Genomic DNA, 21,020 nt, shown 5'->3' with positions numbered 1-21,020 from the left:
ATATCAAATGCAATAAAACAGGAATGTATCTTTAACACCATATCAAACTAAACCTTATGAATTGGAGCAATGTATGGAAGTATTAGCCGTTCGCAATTCCTTATCAAACAGCCAATTAATTTTGCACTTTCTTCTTTGCATTTGCTATCTGCACTGCTGACATACCAAGAGAATAAAACGGACATGTAATAGAAAAGCTCTTGATCCTTCCAACCAATGAACTCCAAAACAATGAATATTTCCATATATGTGCTTTATCTACTAAAAAAGTAAATACTTGAACATTACCTCTGCTCTAAGTATGTTAACAACTGTATAAGATGGCGACGAAGAGCTGGAAGAACATAAGCTGGATTTTTCTCTGATAACCTACCAGCCACGGAAATTGCATACTCTCTAACATCAAAATCCTGTAGAATTAGATGCTTCAACATCAACATATTGCAAAAGAATGGAGTACAATAACTAATTACTGGAAAATAAGATCCTACTCAAGTATACCATGCCACATGAAGATATCATAACGACAACTACACAAGGGGGGGAAAGAGGCATAATATTGACTCTGTGCCTAAACCAGTATGTTGAAATTGCAAACTGGGGTGTCCTAATGTGTGCCCGTGGGCACATGATAAGAAAACAAAAATAGAAAGTTCTTATTCTAAAAGAAGTTATTTACTATACCAAAATTAAAAAAAAAAAAACATTCAATGCTTGATTCTTTTAGTGATTTAAACCATTTAAGAGTATGTATTTTCTTTCACACCGTGTATCTGCCCATAGGCACACATTACAAAAACTTATTATTTAAAAATGAAGGAAACAAAATTTCAGCATCAAACAGATTAAAGTACATATCAAACACAACAAGGGAGCCCCTAAAAGCTGTGTGCCAGCCAACATATTCATCATGCATCATTTTCTGAAGTACAGAACAGACAAGTGTAATTCCCAAAATATCCAATTACCACCTTGAAAAGAAAGAGTTCAACGCAACTGCCCATACACAAATTAGTCAATAGAGCCTACTGAAGATTAAGCAACACAAAATCAAAATCTGAAGGCCAAATGGCATCATGCCAGTACCAGGTAGGCTAGTTCTACATACCTCATCATTTAAAGCAGCAAATACTGCACTCAGGTTATCAGCCTGGGCCAAATACTCATCAAAACCTCTATCTCCTTGGAGAGAAGTAAAGATAGAGTGTCGAACAGTAACATCAGCATCTGCAACAGCAGAAATGAGAAGCTTCTCCACAAGCTTCAAAAAGTCAAAAATCAGTTAGCAACATAGGCATATCATGTCATCACAAGAAAAATAAAAGGACTAAACAACAAAACAACAATAATCTTATCCCACCAGGTGAGGCCAGTCAAATGGATCACACAATGTCATTGGACTCAATGAAAATATATATTTTCAGGAATGTTTGTTCTCCCTTTACCCTTTTCACAGGGTTAAAAACCATGTAATCTACTCTCCTCACCAGTGCCTCAAATGAAATTCTTACATCTTAACCAATTTTCTAACATCTCATCCATGATAGTTGTCACATAAATATCTCATATCCAATCATTCCATATCTTAATATTTAATGCTAATAAAAGAACAAAATCATGAGAAAAATACAAAACACCCAGTCAGCAACATTAAACTTATTAAGAATATGACTTTTGAAAAAATTACCAATTCTAAAAAAACCCATGATTTCCTTAACAACCCACCTTAGAAAGCTAAATTAATTAGTACTTTGGTGGAACGCAACTATTTTGAAATAAATATTGTTTAAATGAATCTGCATGTCCCTATATTTTTTGGATGTTCAAATGAATCCATTGGGTTACATTAGTTTAAATGTTTTCAAAAAAAAGGTCCCTATCATTAGAACACCGTTATGTATTGTTAAATTCAGCAACCCAATTAGGAGTTGCTGAAACTCTAAACCAAATGGCAAGCATTTAAATCCATATAGTTGAAAGAAAAACTGATTAGGTCACTGAATCCAGCCTACCATTAGAAAATTAACATGATGCTACAACACTAGAATGATTAGGACCCAACTACAAATTTTAAAGGGGACTATGCTGGGTATCCAATTACAATAATTTGAAATATAGGAACATATCTGAACATCCCCAAAAAATAAAGAGGACTATGCTGGGGGATAAAAAAACAAGTTTTGTGATAACAAATGTTGATAGAAGCAACTCCCTCACTCTCACCACTTGTTCGTATAAAACTATCATTTGTATGTATACATTTGAGTTTCATAAGTTAGACTAGAATAATATTTAATAATGATTTTCAATTTTGATACGGTTTCTTAAAAAACTTATAATAACAATTTATTTTATTTTGTGAATTATATGTATGCATAAATACAAACTTTAAACGTATCTGAATGCACTGTATCCTATATTTAATAAGATGAGACAGATCGCCGTATTGGATACGTGCCGTATACAATACTCATATCATATTCGTGCATCATAGAAGCAAAGTAAGGGGTGTCACATTTTTGTAATGGGTACTTGGGAGAATTTCTGGATCACTCTAATGTCCAGAGTATTCATCCATCTTTGTAATCTACCATAATCTAGTGCTAAGGTTCAACAGTTCTTCTACTCTTCATCCAATTTTTGAACCAGTTGCTTCAAATTGTACTGGTTTTGTACTATAAAATCGCAACGAAAAAATCTACCCCTCAGATTATTTTAAGATTAATATCTTCAAAGATACCAATCCTAATAGAGAACTAACTGTATCAGCATATCTTACATGACCTAATAACTAAACATTGGTTTCAACAGATATGAAATAAACAAGTTATTGGGAATTGTTCTCTGGATTTTACTTTGCTTAACTTTCCTACATTTTCTTGGTCATTCCTTTCACAAACTTGCTAAACCTTTAAAAGTAATGAAGAAAAACTGTCTCAACTTCTGACTTCTGCTAGCTTATACAGGTCACATTTCATCATAAACTATACAAAATATTAAAATCCCAATCTGAAAGTTTCACAAGCCAAAAGCCTATCAAAGTTAGAAATCAATTGAGCAGAAGCAAGCAAAGAACACCAATTAAAGAAGCTTCTCCAAGAAAATAAAAAATTACACAGGTAGTAATATTTCTTAAAAACGAAACTGAACAAAAGGCATGAAATGTGTCAAATCACCAAACCTCCTCAACAAGGCGCCGGCGCTTCCCCCCTGAACGAGTCAACCTGCTAGAACCAAAATGTGTGCACACCATACCAGAGAAAGAACTAGCAATTAATCTGCAACAACATAGAGCTGCATCTTTTCGTGTAGCTCCATCCTCATCATCCAAATAGACAACAACTGATTCTCTAGCAAACTCAAGAAGTTCGTGGCCCTATGTCAACAGAATAAAATGAAATTAAACCTCTAGCAATTCCCCAACAATTTATAAATACGAAAAAGAAAAAAAAGATTTTTATTAAATATGAATGTCAATAAAGAAAATAAGTATACAAAACCTTAAAGTTAAAACGAGCAAGAGTCTGCAAAGCAAGTTGTATAAGAGCAGAGCCATTAAGCTCTGAGACTTGCTGAGGTGCATTTACTATTGTCCCTCTACCCACACTTTGAGAAGACCTCCCCAGATGATAATGGGATTTAGAAAGAACCATAGATATGCTGTCTAGTAACCGGTCTTGAATGGTAGGTAGCAAAGACGGAATGCTGAATAAAAAATAACACAAATACAAAGATGCCTTTCAAAATCAATCACTAGAAAGGTTATAGACTTTGCTCCAAGACAACACTGTACCTGGTACTTATTTGCTCAAGGGCTTCCACAAGTACCGTAGAAAGACCAGTAGAAAACATTATATCCAGAAGTCCTCGTACATGAGGTTCCATCACTGAGCCCATTGCTTTAGCAATGCTTCCAACACAAGCCAAGGCCTCAAGCGAAGGTTTCATCCTACGTGGAGCAATCTACATTAACAAGATGACCAAACTGTCAATTCAGATCCTTAATAAGACAAACTAACCAAGCACTTTCCAAATAAGAAATGCAATGCACAATAAGAAAATTATGGCCCAAAATTAGCATCCAATAACAGTTACAGAAAAATACCGCCTCACGTAAGTGAGTTGTTATTGTCGGCAAATAATGAATGAGTTCCCCATCCAGTGCCCCAGCCATCTCTCCAAGAGCAATGAACCCACTATCACGGTCTTGTGGTGCTTTCAAGACAGAAAGAATGTGATCCATGCATATCTGCAAGGAATTTCATCTCCTTAGGCACTCAAACAAATAAATTTCATTCTCAAAGTCATACCAGATTAGAAAAGCATAATAAAGTAACAGAGCAACATTCACATACAGTTAAGTAGTTAGTGACAAAACGATCCCGTAGAAAATGTGCAATGCGAGGCAACAATGAAGTTATGCTCAGGCGAACAAGCCGATCCCTGTGCTCAAGGTATCTGAGAACGATTTCGGCAACTTCACGGTATCTTGACATCATGAACTCACCAGTGTTCCTGCACAACCATAATTAGTGATACATGAATTGATAGCAACCCCCAATTAAGAGTTTTCTTACTATAAGGAATAGAAAGCATGCAGGAACCAGGGTAGTTAATGTTTTTGACAGTCAGTAGAAAGCATGCAGAAATGATTGGTTAAGCTGTCAGGTAGTTGAGTAGATTTTGAAGACTATGTGATGGGAGTCCAGTGGTTAAGAGAGTATTAATTGAAAAATTGTAGAGAAAACTTGAGGAGAGCAAGGACTCTCAAATTTCTTGAGTGCAAAGTTCCTTTTTGTATACTTCCTGGTTTTCTTCTGTCTCGGACCTGTGATATCTCTGATTTAGATCTTGAAAACATAAGACAATCAATAAAATCATGATTTATTTTTCTATTCCACTTCATCTAAATATTATCCAATTCTATAACAAAATAGTGGAAAAGGATTAATAACTACTATCTGTCTCAAATTTCATAATAGTCCAAGTATCTAAAAAAAGGGATAAATTTATTACAGTAAACCAACTCTGGATTTTTCTACATTTTTACACAAATTAACTATTTATAAATTTGCAACATAAGGTTGATAATACTAATCCCCATCATTGGCCATTTCAAGAACACGCATTACACTTGGTTGATAATTGGACATACTAAATCCAAGTGTAAGCTAAACCACAGTTGACTGGATGGTAACAAAATTCACAGGGGTTCTTCAAGCTTCCATGAAGAGAAAACAGGCAATTGAAACAAAAGAAGTAGATTTCAATACTATGAATTAGCTCAAAAATCAAATAGTTCCAATAATAGTCCAGTATGGTTAGTAAAATTGATATTAAAATCCCATCTCATGTTTATTATACATTACAACATAGTTTGTTTTTTTTTCTAAATCACAATTCATGAGGGACAGAACATTTGGCACCACACAGATTGCCTAGCAATGGTAACAGTCGGAAATATCATCCAATACTGACACTACAAGATTCAAATTCCAAACCGCAGATCTGTTTTTGGTAGATGCCATGGAAGGTCCAATTGTGGCAAAAAAAACAGTACTACTGTAATGAGTTTCAAAAAGCCATTTTGACCTCTTCTAACATCATCGTTTGGGGGTGGAGATTGTGATCTTTAGGGAAAACCCTTTCTTTCCTAATTTTCTTACCATATGACATTCCCTGGTGTCTGGACACACCCACCCATCTCCAACAGTATTTCCACCGTCCTCCAGCCAACCTAAGATCTATGCAGCCCTCTGCTCACTTTCACCCTTTGTTCAGTCCACTGTCACAGTAGGTGTCACTTTCTTGAAACAGATCTATCAAGTGTCATCTTTTACCACAGCAGGTTCTTTTCTACCCCTTTTTTATGATTTCTATCTTGATGCTTTTAAACGTTTTACCATCTGCATATATATAGTACACCTTTTATATCTCATACCAAATATTTTGTTGTAGCAGCCATCAAACTATAGGATTGTCAGAGTTGCCTGCTACACAGCAATGACCAGGATCGATAACTATGTCTAGTACCAGTGCTGAAGTAAACAATGCAACAATTTCCAAAATTGCAGACGTTGTGAACATAAATTTATTCATATATGCACTCCACACACACACACAAGCATATAATAAGTTAATAATGATCACAAAAAGGAAAACAGACACTGTTTAGAATGCTAGATTGAAAATAATGAAAAATTCTGCATATCAACAAAGGGTATAATTAAAACTCTACTAACCTCAAAAGCTCTCCAACAGCAAGCAGTGAACCGTGTATGCTGTGCACAGGTGCAGTTTTACCCAACCCATCTTGTGTTGCTTCAAACATTCGGTAGTACCTAGTATAAAAAAGAAAATAAAGGATTCACTCTCTACTAGGGCATATTTATGCAATAAATCATTTAAGCAACATATGCATACTGTAAGATGAAAGTCAGTATAAATCAGATTTCCAAAAGACAACAGCGTGCTTGTTCTAATCAAAACCCTACAGAGAGCACTGGTCTGCTTGATCCCTATATATCAACAGCATAACAATGTGGATTCAAATGACCAAAGATATACCCTTTTCTGTAGTTATTCACAATCCAATTCTATTAAACTGTTATCAAGTATTGGCCCAGCCCATACTTTTTTGTTACCAGCATGGAGAACACACAAGTAAACAGCTCGATGAATTAATGACAATTTTTGTGCAATTTATTATCCGTGTAGAGATAAATTATCATAAAATGTCTGCCATAATTATTCGTGGTTAGGATAAGAGCATCAGCTTTCAGAGTCTACTCATTAATTGATTCTACTCACTAGAGCTGGCAAGCTGTTGAATGATCTTTTACATGTACACAATCAACCTTTAATTTGATGGTTCAAACTCTTCAGTGAAAGAGTTTATTTTAAGTTCATCTAGTCTAAGTACATCAACCATCACCAAGCTGATAAAAAAAACCGTCACCAAAGGCAACAGTGACTAAAGAGCATTACTACCCCCTACCAGCTTCGTGTATACCATAGCTTTTACTGTTACACATCCTAACAAGTTCAGAACTAACCACTGCACACGCCATCGAGTCTCCCGCTTTTCAATAACACGAAGGCAAGCTCGTAATGCCTCCACGGCCCGCTCACGAACTGGCAACGCCGGATCTCTCAAAGCAACCCAGATAGCATCGACAAATTCTGGCACATGGACATTGAACACAGTCGAAGCATTTTCTGCCATTTCCTGCATGACCAAAATCAAAAGATGGTGCATTTTCTCAGGAACAGAGCGACTGTAAAGATGCGATAGTACGAAAACTCGATCAAACTTCATTGAAAGAATTTCTGAATAAATAAATTCCAAAAAAAAAAATGGAAACAGGCAGGAAAAAACTCTCCGACTAGAAAATGACACTCAAGAAGCATAGCATCGAGCAATTCTCACCAAAATAAGAACAATAGTAATAACACTTACTTTCAAGATTAAGACAGCAGCAAATCTACGATACTCCACTCTATTCCCTCGAAGCCAATCCAGAGCAACTTTAACCTGAAAAGAAAGGACAAAGGAAAAATAAAAATCAGCAGAGTGAAGTAAAATCGGAGAGAACTGAAAAAGGATGCAGTGCAGGAACCTGGCGTTCAACTTCATCCGCAGTCATGGCTCCGCCAGCCCTAGCGAGGTGACCGAGAACCCTACTAGCCAGAACCAAAATTTCGGGATCACGCTTGGTGTCGAAGACAATTCGCATGTAGCTGGAAAATCTGGAGACCTTAGAAGCATTCTCCCCAAGCGCCACATCTATCAACTCGTCAATAGCCCTCAGAGCTCCCAGATTCTCGGCAACATCGCCGCTCTCCAGAAGGCTCGATATCCTATCATACAACTGATCCATAAATCGAGAAAAGGCCTCGCCGCTGATGTCACGAGCTTGTTCTTCTAGATGCTTCTTCAGAGCATGGGAAGCACCCTCCTGAGCAAGTGAGTGCGAGTGAGTGAGTGAGTGAGTGAGTGAGTGAAGTGGTTGATATGAATCGAATTGAATTGAAGTAAAAAGAAGGAGAAAGGGAGTGGCAGTGTCACTACGCGATTACCTTGGGAACGCCGCGAGTGCACAAGTCGGCGAGGATGCGGTTGAGAGCATCGCCGGGGCCCGGTCCGACGGAGGGAGGGCCTATGTAACGGTGGTTCTGAGACGCGGTTGCCATGTATTTGTGTAAAAGCTGAGCCCTAAATTAGTTAGTTAGGATTAAGAGAGAGAGAGTGTAGAAGTGCTAATGAGAGAGAAGGAGAAGGAGCCAAAATTTTAGCATGAGAGGGAATCGCTGCATCGCCATGCCTGCCACTCAGACAACCTACTTCTCAACTCAGGGATGCACTGTGTGACTACCTTCGGGTACCACACCGTGGAGGGTAGTTCACTCCCACCAACAATTTTATTATATTTTTTAATTTCTAATATTATGTTTATGTTATTTTAATACAAAAAATATTATTTTATATAAATATATATTTATTTATATATATTTAAGTAATAATATATTTTTTATATAATTACATTATAATTATATACAATTTCTCAAAAGCAAAATTTTATATATCTTTACATATTTCCTTTTTCAAGTATCTTTGTTTATTATTAAGAATATAAAAATTTGAAATAAAAGTATTTCATAAATTATTAAACTTTTGCTTTATTTATACAAACATTACTATTAGTGTACAATCCCCTCTTTCCCTATTACAGAACAAAAAAAGTATTTTAAAATTTAAAATAGTTAATTGCGTGATATTGACTTATAGAGTAAATGTTATTATAAAATAAAAAATAAAATAAAATATATAACATTTACAGTGTGGCTTAAAATAATTAAATTTGCAAAAGTGAAAATCTTCTTATAAGGTGAACTAAGAGATTTGGAGATATTATATAATAAGGCATTAAGATTCAAGATTTGGTAACTTGCTAAACTTTACTTATTATAAAGAGTAATAAAACACTGTGATGGAGAGTTAATTTTGTGAGTTGGCACACCTTATAAATACCTCATTTGGTTCTCAAAGTTCATTTCATTCTCACCGTGATGAAGAAAAAGTGTAGTTCAGGTTGCCAAAGGATTCCAATTGAGAAAATACCAAAAAAGGGTCACTTGCAGGTGACATTTTCAAAACGTCGTTGGGGACTCTTCAAAAAGGCTAGTGAGCTTTGCACACTTTGTGGAGTGGAAATTGCCATCATTGTTTTCTCTCCTGCTGATAAGGCCTTTTCATTTGGGCACCCAGAAGTTGAATCTGTGATTGATTCTTATGTAACTCCAAATTCATCACTGGAGAGTAATCTTGGTAATGGTCACCAACTTGTTGAGGCTCATCGTGGTGCTAATATTCGTAATCTTAACATGCAACTTACTCAGATTGTTGATGAGCTAGAGATGGAGAAAAGGCACGGAGAAGAGCTTGATCGAATGTGGAAAACTAGACAGAGACAATTCTGGTGGGAGATCCCAGTTAATGAACTTGGATTGCAAGAGTTGCAACATTTAGTGTTTTCATTAGAGGAACTAAAGAACAGTGTTGCAAAATATGCTACTCAAATAATGCTAATGGATCAAACAACTCTTGCTCCACCGATTACTGGGCCCAGGCCCAGTGGATTTGGGCCTTATGATGTCTTCGATAACAAACATGCCGAGATTTACCCTAATAATCCCAATCTGAATTTTCCATATTGATAGTATCTACCATTTTTTATTTGTGTGTTGGGAGATTAATTCAAGGCTAGTTTCTCACTAGTCCTGTTCTACCTGGCCTTATTTACTTCTCATCCTAATAATATTCTTCTATAATTAATAATTGTGATTCATTTAACTTTTCCTAATATTTTCTAATAAAGTTTGATTAAAAGGAAGATAAGATATATTTAGATAGAAAAAAAGTAGTAGTATATGAAGCTCGAACACGCTTCTTAAATTATGTGTTCGGATACACGTAACCGACACCGATACTTATAGGACATATATAATTCAAAAAAAAATTATTGAATTTCTGACAATTCTAATACTAACACAATTTTAAAAAGGAGAAATATATTAATTTTATAAAAATTCAAACTTCGTAATAAAAAATAAAAATAAATCATTTTGAATCAGTCATGAAAAACATATTTCTACTAAAAAAGAAAAATTGAAATATACTTGTGGACATAAATCTTTATTGTCAATTTATATAATTAATAATTATATAATACATAGATACGTGTCATCGTGTCGTACACACATTTTATCCGTATCGTATCAATGTCCGTGTCAGTATTTGTGTTACATAGGTAGTAATTCAACGTAGTATGATTAATGCAAATCTTACCTCAATTAAAGATAAAAACGCTTTCATAATCTATATAAGTATATGCAAATCTTACTTTATTTTTTATAATCAATTTTATAAAAATTTGAGTTAAACTTATCTTTTTAACAAGTATCGGTTTAGGTTTGATATAAAACTAAAAATAAAACCTTTGTTATGAATATAATATTGGAAAAATATAAAAAGATGGTTATTTGAAAAACTAATAAAAGAATAATGGGAATGAAAGATATGGCATAAAGCATAAATGAACAGGTTTACTGTTTAGAAGGGAGAATATTTATGATTGCATCTGTTACCTTGTGCTAAATTCCAAACGCACACAAGTGGTGGATTTTATATGAGAGAATCAAGGGCAGATCGTAACAACAAAACAACAAAAATCATGAACTGCATGCATGCAATTGTCATTTTCCTCCATAGATATTAATTCACCATTTTCTAAAAGGAATAAGCTTTTCAAAAAAAAATTCATGAAGCAAACTTTGTGAAACTCATAAAAGTCAAAAACGTTTTATAAAATCTAGGCTCTGTAATTATTATTTTTTTTTTCAATTTGAAATGTAGAATGCCGAATAAAAGTAATATAAAATAATGACAAAATTTTGTACAATTTGTTCCTAGAGAACCTCCTGTTTATATTCTAACAACTTAGTGATATTTATTATGATACCCATTGTTAGATCAAATACTTATTATTATATAATTTATTTATTTATTTAAAAGCATATTGTTATTGTTGTATTGGTAGTTAGTTTAATCTTATATTACAAGAAAATATAATTATTTTTTTACAATTTATATAAATATATGTCTCTAATCTCGACTATGGAAATACTTGTATATTGATAGTTAGAAAATATAAATTATTTAACGAGTCAAATATATAATTTACTAATTATTAAAAGATGAATTGAATAAAATTATCTAAAATCTTAGAGTGAAATCCCATAAATATTTGTGCTACTTCAAACTTAAAAAGTTAAATAATATTAGTTAAAATAAATAAAAAATAACTAATTAAACAGATAAAAATACATGAATAAATTCACTAAATTTTAAGCATGGTAGTTAAAAGATGTATTAATCAAAATATCAAGATAGTTTGCACATACATTTTGGTAGAAAAAATCTCAAACCCTATAAAGCTCGAACACAAGTATCGGATATAGACACTCGTATGACATACATAAGACACGTTAATGAAGTGTCTAATTAAAAAAAAAATTATTGGATTTCTGAAAATTCTAATACGAGTCTAACACAGTTTTAAAAATAAATACATTAATTTTATAAAAACTCAAATTTATTGTATAAATTTTTATTGTAATTATAAAAATAAAAAATAAATCATTTTAAACGAGTCATAAAACATATATTTTGTTCCAAACAAAAATTAAAACATACTTAATTGACATAAATTTATATAGTTTATAATTATATAATATAAAAATTTGTATTTTGATGTCTTAAATAAGGATTATACATTGCTGAAACCTCGTTTTTCTTTGTTAATTTGTTTATCTATCTAAAATCATCTTTAGTCATTACATTTATTGCAAACTCTTTCACTAAAGCAAAAACATTCGATTCCACCAAATTTGCGTTTGGAACGCATTGAACATTTCGTTGACTTGAGGAATTCAATCACATTCCTCATTATTACTTTTCACACAAAACCGACAAAAACGGAACGAATTTTCAGTATCTTCATATCTAGTGCGTCGATGGTGGTTCAGTTGCACAATCATTATAAGGTAATCTTTAAATTTAATTTACTTTAACATTAAAATATTTTACTAATTACGTAATATTATAACTACCTATATATTATTCCGCACAATTTTAAAGCAAATTGCGTTATGATAGCATTATTGTGTTCCGATTTTTCTGTAGAAAATATTCATAACTTATTTTCGTTATTTATTTATTTTTTAATATAATAATCAATGTGCTTTTCAAATGGAAAACGAAAAGATTATTTCTTATGTCTTATTTTTTTTAAAATTAAGAAAGAAAGTTATGTATAACGTAGAAATTATTATAATTAATTTTTCCAAAATCGTTTTTAATCAATTTTTTTAAAAAAAAAAATAGTAGAAAACTAACTTTCGTGAATAAAAATATAATTTTTTAGTAAAAAAGAGTATTATAATCTGTTTTTTATTAAATAATTTAATGCAATAAAAAATTAAAATTGATCAAAAGAACTCTTTATCTTTTTATTTCTAAAAATATTTATAGAAATAGTCTTCACTTACTAAAATTTAGTTTTAAAATCATCGGATTCTTAACATTGATGGTTTCATTCGACTAACGGTTTAATATTATTTTATTTAGTTAGGTGGAAATGAGAAGAATATTAATATATTATTTCTCACGTTTAAAGAATGCAACCAAATTTAAAAACATTTAAGGACAGTTTCATCTATTCACATTCTTTAAAAGGATATAGCTATTATTATTCAAATCTTATTTATCTTTTATTTGATGCTATTAGTGTCAATTTAATACATGTTTACTTAATGTGATGAGATAATATTTATTTATTAATAAATATAAACAAAATAATAATAATAATACATGAAACAAATTTTATGATTGTTGTCTTTGCTTAATTTTTTTACACAAATTTAAAATGTAAATTAAACTTTTTATATAGATATATATAATAATATTTAGTATTTTCTTCATATATTTTGTGTTTTGTATGTGATGTGGATTTATAATTTTTGTTGAAGTAATATCTAACTATTGTCACGTATTTTTCTTGATTTTTCTAAGTTTCAGGTGAACTTACTATTTTTAACAATAATAAATATAAAGACTTTTTTTTATGATCCACTAGTGAGCGCTAACAATCATAAGAGACATTGTTGTTAGTTATAAAGAGAGTTATTACAACTCATTAATGAAAGCTATCAATCACAAAGTCTCATTGAAAAAGATAAAGATCATTTGTATGATTCATCAATGAAAGTTAACAATCATAAGACCTCATTTTTATTGTCATGATCTACTATTTAATGTTACCAACAATAAGACTTTACTTAACAAATACAAATATAAGATAATTCTTATGATCCACTAAATGTTATCACCACTGAGGGTTTCATGTTGACGATGTAAGTATAGATAATTTCATCAAATTTCTAAATAGCACATAACACTTATACATAATTTGTTTAATTCAAATAAGATCCTTAAGTCATGCATAGTCAAAATATTAAAAAATACATTCAAAACATAATTCAAATATCAAATCTATATGCCTATTAGACTCGACAACAATGAACTTGTGTATCATTAATTAACCCAATATCCTATTAAAACATAATGCAACTATTTTTTACAGTTTATTTAGGTCTCTACATCTTTAGGTTCAACACTATAAGAGACTTGTGTATCGACAACTGGTATGAGGCCATTTACATAATTTGCTAATAATTAATAGAGAGATTCAATAAAACTATACAAAATCTTAAGCTCATAAGAATATCTATAGTGGTACTTGAAATTGATTGAGAAAAATATAAAATTTAAGGATAATATTAGTTAAGATATAGAAATAATAAAAGATCTAACTAGGGTTTTATAAAACACATGTACTAGTACGAATAAACTCACTCAATTCTAAATGTTATAGCTAAACCCTAAACCCTAAATTCTATTAATCATATTGATGTACTTTTGGTTAAAACAATCATCATTATTATTACACACATTTCTTGCTAGTAAAAATAAATAAATTATTTAACACATTTACAACTATAAATTACCTATCTAATAAAACATTTATCAATATGCTTTTGATTAAATTACAAGCATTATGTTAGAGTGATGATTAGAAAAAAATCAATCTCACAGTAAATGTTTATCACTCATTACACGATTATTGAAGGTAATACAAGGTTGGTTAAGTTTCATATAACATTGATTGTGTCTACTTAACCAATTTTTCAAATGTATTTTCAAACATTTTATCTAAGTGTTTCAATTTTGCCTTTTATATACTTAGAAAACTATTTCACTACTACTAATATAATTTACATAAAATAAAACTTAAATACCTATATTATTATTATTATTTAACACATTTACAACTATAAAATACATATAATAAAACATTTATCAACATGCTTGCATTATGGTAAAGTAAGGATTAAAAAAAAAATTCTCACAATACATGTTTATTACTTATTACACCACTATTGAAGATAGTACAATGGTGAAGTTTCACGTAATTGACTGTATCCATTGAAAATATGTAATATATAGGCACAAAGACTTTTATACCCTGCCACAAATTCATTATGAAGGCATAACATGTGCAATTTTCTGTATCACAGATACTTTTGATAAATAGGCACAAATTTATTGCATTCATCGTAATCACATTTTGTTAAATCGGATGCGGTCAAGTTCCGTTTGATAGATATTAAATATTTAGTTTTCAAGAGTACGAAGTTGAAAAATACCCTTCAATGTTTGATTTTTCAGCAAATAATTTTGTTTTCATCATGTTTCAAGAAAATATCATAAAATAAAGTGTAAAATTATAAATTTAGTTCGATGATATATAATAAATAAATCATTGTCTCTTTCGTGTGAATCGAAATTTATCCGATAAAAAATTTCGTTATCTTATGATCGTTATAGTTACGATCGCCGTTTATCGAAGTTTCAGTTCTATATATTTAATGATATGATAGCAAAGTCAATAAATTTTGATTAATTAACTTTAATTACTTAATTAAAACAGAATTATAAACAGAAATATTATGATTGATTTTCTCTATACATACCAAAGAACACCCTACATCTGATACACACGGGATAACATCTTGATCACTTTGAATGTTTTTAACCTTAGATTGTCTAGTCCTTATACAGGTAAGAAATTACCTTTTTGCAAAGTTAAATATTTTACTTTAAATTAATGAGTATTGACTATTTTAAAAGTAGTATATAAATACTTGAAAAAGTGGATTTGATGAATAAAAAAAAATAAAAAAATATAGTTTTATGAAATATTTGTATGATTGTTATTTTGTTGTTGTCTGGTAAGCATTTGTTAAGAACAGGTGTGTGAGAGATGCAGATATGTAGGGAAGTGTGAATACGACAGTGTTTTGCCCAACAACGCTTCGCTGGTGCCTACTCTTTCTCTCTCTCTCACCAGCTCATCCACCACTTTCATCTCACTTTTCCTGTTACCTCTGTCACACAACTGTCTCATACTTCTCCCACCCTCCCACGTCACACAACACCATCCTTTTAATTCACCACATTAATAAATAAATAAATATTATCAATTAATTATTTGTCCCGGAGAATTCCTATAAATATTTTTCACCTATTTCAACGAGCGTCGGTGTTGGATACTCGTATTGGATACCGACATTTGTATGACATTTGTAAGACACATATATGTGAAGTGTTCAATTCAAAAATTATTTGTTACATTTCTGACAATTCTAGTACGATTCTAACACAATTTCTAAAAAGAAAAATATATTAATTTTTTAAAAACTCAAATTTATTGTATAATTTTTTATTATGATTATAAAATTAAGAAACAAATCTTTTTGAACCAGTCATAAAAAAACATAGGAAGTGTGTGTCCTTTGATAGGAGGTGGTAGATGCACTCGAAGTATTCACCTTAGTACAGGTAAATGTTTGGTCGTGTTCTAGATTATAAAAAATAATCTATAACATACACATAAATCTTTATTATCCATTTATATAATATATAGATATGTGTCCCATGTTCTACATTTTAAAGATGATACGTATCTTCGTGTTTATGTCGTGTATGTGCTACATAGCTTCAAAGTCAGGGTAAATTATAAACAATTTAATTTAATTTAATTAATTACTCAATACAAAAACATTCATTTTAAAAACACGCCTAAATAAGAGAGAATAAATCTAAAAATTATCTTATTTATATAGAATATCATATAATATCCTTCTTCTTTCAAAACTTTAAAAAAATATTATCGTATCGAGAAAATCATATCTAGATGATTAAGTCCGTTTTTGTATTCATATAAAAAATCATACGGTTTTTCTTACAGAACTTTAAAAGATTGTTATCGTATTTAGAAAATCTACCTATATAATTAATTTCACCTTTCTGTTTATTTGTTTTGATGAATATGTATGCCATAGTTATTATCTGTCGTGCGATATATTATAATATCATGTCATTTATTAATTGTTGGCGCCAACATAAATTTTAATTAAATCATGTTTAAATTCTTTTAATTGAGATTTTTGAGTAATATGAATGACAGAATATTCCAAAAAATAAAAAATAATATTGAGTTATATTTTTTAAAAAATGTCATAGATAATAGAGGCGTTTACTTTGTTTTAATAATATACTATCCAACAGGTTGATTAAATTTGGTGTCATATATTATCTGTAAAATAAAATTATTTATAAAAAAAGTAATGATATTTTTTTTGCTCTGATTAAGTGAATCACATAGTCATGTAACATGTCCATTACCATTATTAATGTTTCCGTATTTGGTAATTTTGATGTTCTAAAATTTGATTGGAGTACATGTTTTTTTTGGGAAATTGAGTGGATAAATGAGAATCAAAATTAATATATTTTGAGTTGGTAAGAAGAGATAATGGTATTAATATTAATATTATTTTTTGACTTTTATTAATTTACTATTTACAAGAAGTGGAGGGACACAAATTATTGGTTTGAGTTTATGAATTAAGTCATGGATTTGATACAATAGAAAAGAAATAGGAAAATGTTGTTTATTGGCTGGGTAAGCCAAAAAATAGAAGAAATTAAGCTGTTAAATACGAGGATACACACGTTTTTTTTAAATTAAGTGTCGATAGTATGTAAGATATTCGTAGGATATATATTTAGAAAGTGTTCAATTCAAAAAATATTTATAAGATTTTTAACAATTTTAATACGGTTCAAACACAATTTTAAAAAGAAAAAATATATTAATTTTATAAAAAAACAAATTTTATGTATAAATTTTTATTATGATTATAAAAATAAGAAACAAATCATTTTGAACTCGTTAGAAAAACGTTTTTCTGTTTAAAAAAAACTAAAATATATTTGTACACACATCTTTATTGTCATTTTATATAATTCATAATATATAATAGATTTGTGTCCCTTTATCCTACTCTTACCTTTTAGAAATTATACATCCTTTTATGTCAATGTCCGTGCACATAAATCTGGGTCATTATATCATACTCTTACATTATAAAAATTATATGTATTTTCGTGTTTGTTTGATATCAATGTTTATATGATTATGTGCTGCATTTTGCTAAAGTCTTTATTATCATTTTCCCTTTAATTTGAATTTATGAATTTAAATATAGAAAATTTAAACTGAATAAAGGCAGAAGAAAATGCAAATAAAAATAAAATTTGTTACGTGATGTAGAATAAAAAGAGTAATAGAAGATATTGCGAGAAAGAAAGAAAAAGGAATGAAATAATGAATGTCCAACTAGTAACAGGCTGTCACATTCAGTTTCCTTAATAATCCCTTCTTCTCTCTCATTCTCTTACTGTCAACAATGAATATAAGAATATATCAACATCACTCACCACTGCTTCCAATTCCAATTTCATATCATATTAATCCAATTCACTCTCACGCTTCATTCATTCATTCAACATGGATCCCTGCCCCTTCCAGCGGATCCTCGTCGGAAACCTCGCCGTCAAATCGCCGGCGTCGTCCAAGCCTTCTTCATTCTCGGGCAAAGTGCACCCTTCCACTTCGCCATTGTTCTGCAAGATTCAGCTGAAGGGAGTGGATTGGGATGATTCGGTTTCGTGCAGCAACGTATGCAGTGTGCCTGTGATAACGGAGTGGGACCCGCAGCCGCGGTCACTGGCGGCGTCGTTCGATTTCTCCAAGCCCAAAATCGTGAAAGTGTCAAAGAAAGCCCAGATAAAGATATCGGTGTACAAGGGGGCGGCGACGCCGTCGTGCGTATTCAACTCGGCGAAACTAATTGGGAAAATCTCAATTCCGGTGGATCTCACCTTGGCAGAATCACGTCCCTGCACCTTTCACAACGGTTGGCTTCCCCTTACCAAAACCACCAACCAGGCCCAATTCCTTCATTTGACTGTCCGGGTCGACCCGGACCCGCGCTTCGTCTTCCGGTTCGACGGCGAACCGGAGTGCAGCCCGCAGGTGTTCCAAATCAAAGGCGACGTGAAGCAACCCGTTTTCACTTGCAAGTTCAGCTTCAGGGACAAGAACCCTGCGCACTTCCCTTCTCCCAACAACGCGAACAGTTCCGCAGAGCGAAAAGGATGGTCCATCACCGTGCACGACCTTTCCGGCTCGCCGGTCGCCGCCGCGTCCATGGCCACGCCCTTTGTCCCTTCCCCGGGCTCGCAGCGGGTCAGCCGCTCCAACCCCGGGGCCTGGCTCATAATCCGCCCCGACGGAGACGGCACCTGGAAGCCGTGGGGCCGCCTCGAGGCCTGGCGCGAGCCCAACAATTCCAACGCCGTCGGGTACCGGTTTCAAATCCTCCCCGCCACCGCCGACCCCGTCACCCTCGCCGCGTCCACCATCAGCTCCCAACACGGCGGGAAATTCACCATCGACGCCACCTCCGGCGTCACTCCGTTGAGCACCCCGCGCGGCAGCTGGGATCTCGGGTCCGGGTCCGGGTCCAGTTTGGATTCCGGGTTGGAAGCGATTCCCTTTTTTAGCAAGGGGTTTGTAATGTCGGCGACCGTGGACGGTGAAGGGAAGTGTAGCAAGCCCGAAGTGGAGGTTGGGGTGCAGCACGTGACTTGCACGGAGGATGCGGCGGCTTTCGTTGCTCTCGCTGCGGCCTTGGATTTGAGCATGGACGCCTGCAAGTTGTTTTCTCAGAAACTCCGGAAAGAACTAAGGCAGTAGATTGTGGATTTTGTCGTTTTGAGGTGAATTCCTCTGTCGTTTTGAGTTTGAGTGAGAATGTACAGTTAGGAAATTATTTAGCATTTTCTTAGCACAGACATCAATTTTTGAATTCTTGTTTTCCTTAAGGATCAGATGTTCTTGGATTCTTTGATTCTTCTTTGTTTTTCACGAAGAGTTGTTTTGTACAGTGTTTTTTTTAATTCATGTCTCGTGTGTTGGAATTAAGATAAGATGAATGATGAAGCTTGAGAATCCTATGCGTGCGTGCATCCATGTTTCAATTTTTCCAGTTTCTGAGAATAAATAAATAATTGAGTTTCAAACAATGAGATCCAATGAGCAAAGCATTATGCCAGCCTGTAGACAGCCAAATCCACATCAACCTTAATAATAATAATAATTAAAAAAATAAGAATACTAATTATAAAATTAAAAATAATATCACGAGAAATTAAGTTATTGTGAAAATTCTTAAACAATGCAGTGATAAATATGAAGTTATTTTGACAGCAATTTTCTTAAAACAAGATGTAGAATTGAAGGTGAGACAAAGTTGAAATAATGTTGAATAATATGAACAAAAAAACTAGAGTTTGACAAATGTTTTAAAAAAAATCTATTTATCTCCTTAATTCCAAAAACAGTGATCAAATAATCGAAAATAGTGTAATTTTTACTTTCAAATATACATACTTCTTCATTTTGATTTCAAATTTAAATTGACTCAACATTTTCTCAAAAAGTTTCTTATACGACCATCTCAAACCACACTCTTTGTAACTTTGAATGTTCTTAATTATTAATTTTGAAATTACATTTGAATAGATTCTTAAAAGAAATTATAAATTTAATTTACGTATTTTAGAAAATACATTTATTCAAAGAGAGAGAGATAGAGAGAGAAAAATGAGAATATAAAGTCATCCCTACCGTCCAATTACTGATTTCAAATTTAGCCAACTCATGTCACCGGTTAAGCAAGTCATCACTCATTATATTCAACTGCAGATACCAAGAAAAATATAAACAATGATTTCAGTACCCTCTTTTATATATAACCGATTCAGATCTTTTTATACTAATAATAATATTTAAATTTATTGATAATATTTTTGAGAACTAATAAATGCTCCACACTACATTACAAAAATGTTTTTCCTTTTTAATATATTTTAAGCATAATTAAATTTCACCTCCCTCCTAATTTTAGATATTTTCAATTAAAATTCTATTAAATCTTTTTGATATATTAAGTATTCAATATTTTTATACCTTTTAACTTATATTTAACTTTTAAGTATTTAATATTTTTACACCTTTTAACTGATATTTAATTTTTTAAGTAAAAAATAACGTTATTATTATCTTGTCCCAACCTTACTTAATTGTATCTATTTTTTAAAAAATGCAAGATTTCATAATTAATATAAAATAATATTACATTTAATACAAAATAATATATCAAAAACTTTAGATTAATCTCAATATCATTTTATTATGTATATTAATTTTAATATCATTTTATATTAATTCTAAAACTGTAGATTTCTTTATCTATAAAGACCAAAATAACAATCAGTCACATCACCCTCTTAATAAAAAAAATTAAATTATTTTTTTTAAAAAATATTTATATAATTATTTTTAATACAAACTCAATTAAAAATACCAACATATGTTACCACCATTCCTTAAAAGAATATAAAAATTTCTTTCTTCCATTTTCTCTTC

General features: G+C 31.8%; 3 protein-coding genes across 3 annotated transcripts in view; 2 read left to right on the top strand and 1 right to left on the bottom strand.

Moving 5' to 3' along the window:
• The window catches only part of LOC137810423 (serine/threonine-protein kinase TOR), a 31,194-nt gene extending 22,766 nt beyond the window's left edge, over positions 1–8,428 (bottom strand). The window contains exons 1-13 of the mRNA XM_068611663.1: positions 8,080–8,428; positions 7,620–7,958; positions 7,460–7,534; positions 7,056–7,228; positions 6,243–6,341; positions 4,356–4,515; positions 4,106–4,249; positions 3,794–3,963; positions 3,501–3,705; positions 3,182–3,376; positions 1,109–1,261; positions 289–410; positions 54–153 (exon numbers count right to left, since the gene is read on the bottom strand). Of these exons, the coding sequence (XP_068467764.1) occupies positions 54–153; positions 289–410; positions 1,109–1,261; positions 3,182–3,376; positions 3,501–3,705; positions 3,794–3,963; positions 4,106–4,249; positions 4,356–4,515; positions 6,243–6,341; positions 7,056–7,228; positions 7,460–7,534; positions 7,620–7,958; positions 8,080–8,193 (2,049 nt within the window). The 5' untranslated portion in view covers positions 8,194–8,428. The remainder of the gene's footprint in view (positions 1–53; positions 154–288; positions 411–1,108; positions 1,262–3,181; positions 3,377–3,500; positions 3,706–3,793; positions 3,964–4,105; positions 4,250–4,355; positions 4,516–6,242; positions 6,342–7,055; positions 7,229–7,459; positions 7,535–7,619; positions 7,959–8,079) is intronic.
• A 545-nt stretch (positions 8,429–8,973) lies between these two features.
• On the top strand, positions 8,974–9,717 carry LOC137809878 (agamous-like MADS-box protein AGL61). The gene has a single exon (XM_068610939.1). It carries the CDS (start codon positions 9,070–9,072, stop codon positions 9,715–9,717), a length of 648 nt encoding a protein of 215 aa, XP_068467040.1. The 5' UTR covers positions 8,974–9,069.
• An 8,054-nt stretch (positions 9,718–17,771) lies between these two features.
• Positions 17,772–19,544, top strand: LOC137810415 (uncharacterized). The gene has a single exon (XM_068611655.1). It carries the CDS (start codon positions 18,036–18,038, stop codon positions 19,284–19,286), a length of 1,251 nt encoding a protein of 416 aa, XP_068467756.1. The 5' UTR covers positions 17,772–18,035; the 3' UTR covers positions 19,287–19,544.
• Positions 19,545–21,020: the final 1,476 nt, after the last annotated feature.

This window comes from Phaseolus vulgaris, chromosome 2 (genome assembly GCF_000499845.2).
Source record: "Phaseolus vulgaris cultivar G19833 chromosome 2, P. vulgaris v2.0, whole genome shotgun sequence".
NCBI classification, from domain to species: Eukaryota; Viridiplantae; Streptophyta; class Magnoliopsida; order Fabales; family Fabaceae; genus Phaseolus; species Phaseolus vulgaris.
The sequence above is the reverse complement of the archived record's forward strand: the minus strand, read 5'-3'. Positions and strand labels throughout refer to the sequence as shown.